The 7,085-nt window shown below is 38.0% G+C and overlaps 1 protein-coding gene across 1 annotated transcript; it reads left to right on the top strand.

Annotated features, from left to right (window-relative positions):
• The first annotated feature begins 666 nt into the window (after positions 1–666).
• Positions 667–7,084, top strand: LOC104518888 (long-chain-fatty-acid--CoA ligase 1). The gene is made up of 7 exons (XM_010170576.2): positions 667–747; positions 1,440–1,528; positions 4,230–4,346; positions 4,917–5,060; positions 5,616–5,717; positions 5,797–5,868; positions 6,069–7,084. Exons 2-7 carry the CDS (start codon positions 1,457–1,459, stop codon positions 6,207–6,209), a joined length of 648 nt encoding a protein of 215 aa, XP_010168878.2. The 5' UTR covers positions 667–747; positions 1,440–1,456; the 3' UTR covers positions 6,210–7,084.
• Position 7,085: the final 1 nt, after the last annotated feature.

Raw genomic sequence — 7,085 nt, 5'->3', positions numbered from 1 at the left:
GCCCGTGGGCCGTAGTTTGAGGACCCCTGCTCTAGATGATGAGACTGGGGAGAATCAGATTGCACACATTGCAGTTGTCTACAGAGCCTCTTTGGAGTATATGCTTGAGGTAGAATCTGAGTAACAGTGGCAAAGGATGGAACAAATGTATTGAAAAAGATCTAAAAGATAGGAAACATGAAAACACTCTAAAATGTGAGGTTTTGACCTCTTGATGTTCTTCAGTAGTGTGCTGGTGCAGCAATGCATTCTGCATCCAGAAGGGAAGCCTGTCTTGTATATAGTCACAGAGCTGTGGTGGAGTACAGAGATTCCATTCCCAGCTGTCTTTATGTGAATGAAGTCACTACTAGAACCACTGTTCTTAGCTTCTTCATCTTGTTCCCTCTGCTTTCTGTTTGGATCTATACAGGTGTCACATAGCATGTGAAATTGAGTGAAACTTGGAGTAAATATCGGAATGGAAAGTGGAATATTAGCACTTAAAATTGTGTATTGTCATAAAACTATAACATAGCAATAGTCGTCTTAGAAGATGCTGGGGATTTTGCTAAACTCAAATTTGAACTAGAGAAAGAAGCAAAATATTAATTTCATTTTAATAAATATTAAATATTATATTTAAATATTATATTGAAATTAAGAATTGTAAATAATCTTGTTTCATGTCCTAGTTCTATGAAGGTTATGGACAGACTGAATGCACAGCTGGATGCTCACTGTCACTGCCTGGTGACTGGACAGCAGGTATGGTGTTTAATGACCTGCCTGTCTGATAAAGTTCAGGATACTATAGAGTCCCTGATCACATTAGTCTTCAGTACACCTATCATGAAGCATAAGATTCTATCTTCCTTCAAGTGAAGTAAGAAAAAGTTTTGAAGAGATCCTTTGAAGTTTCTACCCCTAAATAGCTAGGAATGTTCTGTAATCCAAACTTTCAATAGGCTTTGTCCTTGTAAATTGAAGTGGATTGAGGAAAGGGACGGTCATAGTATCAACCCGTGTAAATTTTACAGAATAGCAATCTGCTGTGGATAAACAGAGTGCTGGAAATTTAAATGGCACTTTTTGTGTTGGAACAAACAGTCTGTGTTTGTCAGCTGTTACATCTCTAGCTCCCTAACTGAAATAATAGTGATAACTGAAACTATAGTAGGACTTCTGCTACTTAAATATGTCCACAGAGTGAGGATCCTGATTATAAGAAAAAGCAAGCCTGAGTGCATGGTTCAGCTAGTAACATTCTAGGGATATCTAAAAATTTAATGTTTCAGTCTCAGTAAACTTAAGCTATTACTGCACTGGTGTTGGTGTAGTACATTACCAGAAATCAGTTTTCAATCTTTTTTTTTACTTTAGCATGTTAACCAACTTATTGTTTTAAGAACCTGACTAAAAAGCAGTTCAGGCTATTGAAGTGTTACTCTGTTTAATAGGTCATGTTGGAGCACCAATGCCATGCAGCATCATCAAGCTTGTTGATGTACAAGAAATGAATTACTTGGCTGCCAAAGGAGAGGGTGAGGTAAGTAATTTCAGAAGGTCAATAGGAGCATCTTATGAAATCTTGGAAAATGTTTTTTGTTCCTGAAATAACAAGTAACTGTCTTGAATTTAGTAAAAGTGCTAAACTTGGCCTGCTGCCTAAAATCAAAGGCGTGTGCCTTCCCTGCATACAATGTCAGAATGGATAAATAAAATGTGGAATGGATAAACACAAAGTAGCTTAAGCAAGTAAATAATTTGTGACTGCAAATAATAATTATATAATCTTTATTTGCTTTGGTTGCAACTTGTATTAGACTAGAGACATATCATTTGGCTTCAATTCCCAGAAATACTTAAGGATTTAATTGGGCTTGGTGGTGGGAAGCTGTTTGCAAGTGGAGAGCAATGTTAAGATTCTTTCCTGTCTTGCATATGATCCCATGTTTAGTCTTCATCATCAATTTTTGCTTCACTTTAAATAGGTTTTTAAAGCATGGTCTGCTAGAGAAACTGAGTATAAATTGTCATAATGAGAAACAGTTAAGTAGTTTTAAAATGAACTTCTAAAAAAGTTCTGCTTGCATTTACTATGAAAGCTTGCTGCATCAGGAGTTACTTTGGACTTGAATAGATATGGTGTAGTCCCTTAATGTATCCAATACCATCATAGCCTTTCAGTCCTAACTTCCTCGGTGTGAACTGTTCTGAATTTAACAAGCAAGTGTTGTAAATTGTTTCACAGAACTGAAGCCCATAGCCATAGAACTGGCTCTCATCCTTTGCTTAAAATTGATCTTCCTCCTCATAGTTTTGTCTGCTCTTCAGCTGTATTAAGCACTCCTAGTCCTCCTTTCTGAGAATAAGCTTTGACTATTCTCTGTTCTGTCAGCCTTGCTATTTTGCTTTTGCCAGTTATCCATGTTCAAGAAGGATAAATCTAAATAGAATTATATATGCTCATATGCAGGTGAGCATGAGATAGTCTTAGTGCCAGTTAGCAGGATACAGATAAATGGTTTGCTGTCTCAACCGGGAAAAGCTGCCACCTGCTGCCATCCTGTGATTGCAGGAGCCATGAAAAAGGAAACATTTGAGCAGTCAGCCGTTGACTTGAGTGGAACAAACAGTTCTCTGCTACTGGTATTCTTCCAGATAAGCTCTGTTTTATAGGAGAAATGACTTGGTTCTTAAACATGACCTTGGTTTGGTCACAAGTTTGGTACTGTCTCTACAAGGTTATCAGAACCCTTGCTAATACTCTGATCTCTCTCCTGTTGACAACATCTCCTGTTCACTGTGTTCTAATTCACCTGCATGCCTATGTTTTATGCTGAGGCAAACACTGAAAATACTTGGGATGAGTTTTTCAAGAATTGGTCTGTGAACTACATCAGAAATTTCTTCTAGTCTCAGAATTGATATTAGATTCTTCAGCCTGTTCCTTGCCCATTTTATAATTGTACTAAACTCCTAAACTAATAGTTGGCCTAGTATTTTATCAGCTGCTATTGATAGTTATTATGTAATTTGGCCTTAACTTAAAACTGGATTTTCTGTCCTGTTCTAGACTTGTTCTAGAGTCCTGATACTATTGTTCAGACCCTTCTTATAGTCTCGTGTTGCCCACACATGCCAAGCCACACCCAAGCTGGTGTGATGGTTTCAATCCTTTGTTGCTTCTGAGGACTCTTGTGTAGAGCTTTCAGGGTTTTTGGACTCCTGATTCCCCAACAATTGTGTGAAGCGGGCATCTTTAAGTTTTGCTTCTATCTCATTTATCTTGCCTGTCTCTCTGTCCTCATTTCTAAGGAGGTATTTTATTGTCTTGCTGATTCTTAAATAACAAGAGTCCCATCCTGTGCCCCTCCTCACACCACTAAAGAAAACTTAAACAACCTTGGATGTTATATTGAGAAGAAAATACTTAAATCTGGGATAATCTCTGGGTATTTAAGGCTCTATTCCATTTTTATGAGTAGTTGCTTTACTTTTGTTCTTTTAGTGACAAATACTCTACTATTGCTTTAACTTAATTTGTAAGCTCTGGCCTGATTCTCTGGCAACACCTTCACCTATACACCTTTAATTCTCATACCTTGTAAGTGTGGGTTGTTTTTGTTTTTGTTTTTGTTTGTTTTTTTTTTTATCCTAACAATGCCCATGCATCCAGTTATATCCAGAGAAGTTCTTCTTAATTTTCTACTTGGTACACAAATCCAGACAACCTTCAATTTAAAGAAATTGCAGTTTTCTTTATAGAGAAGTCTTGAGTGCTCCAAGCCCTAAGGTATTAACTGGTTTAGTTTTGGACAACAAACGCATGATTGCTTGATGTACAGCTTTTTATTACTAGTTTTAGCACAATGCCCCTGCTGCTCACCAAAGCTGAAACAAACACATGGCCAGGCTGAGGGGTAATTTCTGGATGCAGGAGAATTTCTTCAAATAAATAAAATTAAATTTCCTCTGATAAATTCAGATTATTCAAGTAGGAGGTAGCAACATTGCTGCTAGACTGGAAAAGAACAGATGCTTCCAATTGCTTCCTGTTATACTTTAAACTAATAGAAAACGTTAGGTCTCCAAAAACCAGGAGTAGAGATTTCTGTGTTAATGCATAAACTTTGTCTTGTCTTTTTAGTGGGGCTATTGAAAATGATTGGAGAAAGCATTCATTGCATATAGTGTTTGTTAACTTCTGTTTGTAGTAGCATACACTAACAGATGGCTGATTTCAGGTGTGTGTGAAAGGGCCAAATGTATTTTGTGGCTATTTGAAAGATCCAGAAAAAACAGCAGAAGCTCTGGACAAAGATGGCTGGCTTCACACAGGAGATATTGGGAAGTGGCTACCAGTAAGTTAACTTGCATAGCTGAAATGTACTTCTGTAGTTATTAGCAGTAATTTAACAAATAAAACATGAAATATTTGAAATTAAACACAATGAATTAGAGGAAGACAAGTAATTTTAGGAGGAGGATAATTACTGTTGTAGATAAATCTGTGTACCTGAGGCTAAAAAAAGGGTTAGCAGTACCAATCCCAAGGCTTTCCCTAGTTTAGGTTAGATGGGTGCAGAGCCTGTTTTCTTCAAACATTAGTTTGACAGTGTTCTGGCTCTAGCACTATTTTACTGTACTACCTAATTTAACTTAAATGAATAAACTGTCTTGGATCATTCACAGCACTTAATGTTAAACCAGAATTCAAGCAATAGCATTTCTGGTTTGTTGTTGAAAGCTTAACAAAGGTTGCACAGTAATATCTGTTGATATTTCTGGAGTTGAAATACATAGAAAAAAAACTCTTGCTTGTATGATGTAATTCTGGTATGTTGCGTGATCTAGTGTGGCATGCCTAAGCTGGGTAGACTGGCTTTTCAGTTGAAGTGCCTCTTCTGAGTGGACGCTATTTCTGTCAACAGAACGGTACATTGAAGATCATTGACCGGAAAAAACACATATTTAAACTAGCGCAGGGAGAGTACATAGCACCAGAGAAAATAGAAAATGTGTATCTGAGATGTGAAGCACTTGCTCAGGTGTTCGTCCATGGAGAGAGCTTGCAGGTAAGCATTCTTCAGGTAACTTTAAAAATGAATACAAGAGAAGACTGCAGAAAAGACTTTCTTCCTTCCCTCCCCTCACACCAGACTTTAGCACTGAAATCTTAAAATCTCTTAACACCACACATTTTTGCTCTGAATACACTTTCAACTCTGGCAGTTATATAACATGTTTCTGTATCTAGTTTCAGACCAGGTAGTAAAGCTGGATTAATTTAACTGAGTATTAATGTCTGTACATAAGTTGCTAACTGGGGGGGGGGGGGGGAGGGGAAATTAAAAACCCCAAACAAAAACCAAAACCACAAACCTGAAACAAAGATGTCCAGGTTTTTGCAAGTGTAAATTGCAATGTGGGTCTTGACAAGTGTAATTCTCTTTAAGTGCAAGCTTCTGAACTGTACTCCTGTGGTCAAGTAGCAGAAAGCTCCTGACTTTACAGCAGGATCAGAACTGCTGTCCAAAACCTAACACTGACTAGTAAGAACTGTGTAGGAACTAAAATATGGACTTTAAAAGAAAGGAGGGAAAAAAGATTGACCAAAAATTCCTTTTTAGGCCTTCTTAGTAGCTATTGTGGTACCTGATCCTGAGACTTTGCGCAACTGGGCCAAGAAGAAGGGATTTGAAGGCTCATATGAAGAGCTATGCAAAAATAAGGTGAGCCATATCTAACTTAAATCGTTAGCTGTTCTGCATCAACTGTTCCAAGCTATACAATGTATTCCTGTATCCCCAGGACCTCAAAAACCACATTCTGGAAGACATGGTGAAGATTGGGAAAGAATCTGGTTTGAAGTCATTTGAACAGGTAAGATGCTAATGAGAACTGAACGCCTAATTCTTTAAACTTCTTAATAGCAACATAATAGGACTCTGCTGAAACTGGCTTCAGTTTTCATCTGGGAGATCTTTAAAGTGATGGGCTTTGTTACGGTGTCTGGGCAATCTTTTTAATAGCCTTGTCTATTCCAAGCAATGCAGCTCAGCTAGTAACTCTTTACTTTCCAGGTCAAAGACATCGTCGTGCACACTGAAATGTTTTCTATTGAAAACGGCCTGCTGACACCAACACTGAAGGCAAAGAGACCAGAACTGCGAAAATATTTCCAGTCACAGATAGATGAACTCTATGCTAATGCCAAAATGTAACTGAGAATGGAATGAGGAAAGTGGCACGCATCTGTCTACTGTTGGCCTTCATATCTGTAATTTGACTACAGCAAACATAGGGAAGGAAACTGTGCAATCATTAACTTGTACAAAAATGGGTACTTGCCATAGGAACACTGAAGAGATGGAACACTGCCTTACTGTCAAGTTGTGTTGCATACTGTTTTTATGGTGACCTACAATTTCCAAAAAGAGCCTTAACTATAAATGGTAACTATATGTAAGTTATTTAAGACTTCCTTGGCCAAAAATGGGACTTTCTTTCACCAAGGAGGTAAGGTTTTCTTATTGCCAGCATGTTTGCTGTCTGCAGTGTACTTTGCAGTTGTCAATTCCACAAAGGATTTGGCAGGTTTGAAAATGCCTCCAAGTATCTTGCAATCCTCAGAAGGATTACTTAATCTTTTTAAAACAAAACAAAACCACACAACCAAAAAAACCCCAAAACCCAGCCCTATGGTTGTATAGCTGGTATCACATCTTGTGTTAGTCCTGATATTAACTGGAGCAAGGTATCTGTGTGTTTTCTCCCTTCTATATCTGCAGCCAGTTCTGAGATATACTTTTATAAGGTAGAAATCAGAACTCCAAAAGGAGACCGATGAATACAAGTTCCTCAGAGTAAGTCTGCATATCATGGTTCTGCACTGAAAGTGTGGATGCAGTTAATTCGGGAAGTGTAGCCTTTGCTACATTAACACAATTCTGGAGTGGTGCCAGCCCTGTAAATGAACAGATCCTAACTCTGGCAAGAACACTAGAGACCTAAAACCAAAACCATTCAGGAGGCTGGGCTGTGCTAACAGTCAGGTAAACATTGCACCTGTACTAGCCACTTGTTTCCCTGTAATGAAC

Source organism: Antrostomus carolinensis, unplaced genomic scaffold (genome assembly GCF_000700745.2).
Source record: "Antrostomus carolinensis isolate BGI_N321 unplaced genomic scaffold, ASM70074v2 scaffold47736, whole genome shotgun sequence".
Lineage (NCBI taxonomy): Eukaryota > Metazoa > Chordata > Aves > Caprimulgiformes > Caprimulgidae > Antrostomus > Antrostomus carolinensis.
The sequence above is the reverse complement of the archived record's forward strand: the minus strand, read 5'-3'. Positions and strand labels throughout refer to the sequence as shown.

What these genes read in the sequence shown, in the direction of transcription:
- LOC104518888 (XM_010170576.2), top strand. Translation starts at nt 1,457, where the DNA reads ATGCCATGCAGCATCATCAAGCTTGTTGATGTACAAGAAATGAATTAC. An exon ending in ATATTGGGAAGTGGCTACCA is followed by an intron (nt 4,347 to 4,916) that starts GTAAGTTAACTT and finishes TTCTGTCAACAG; the next exon opens with AACGGTACATTGAAGATCAT. An exon ending in AAGAGCTATGCAAAAATAAG is followed by an intron (nt 5,718 to 5,796) that starts GTGAGCCATATC and finishes CTGTATCCCCAG; the next exon opens with GACCTCAAAAACCACATTCT.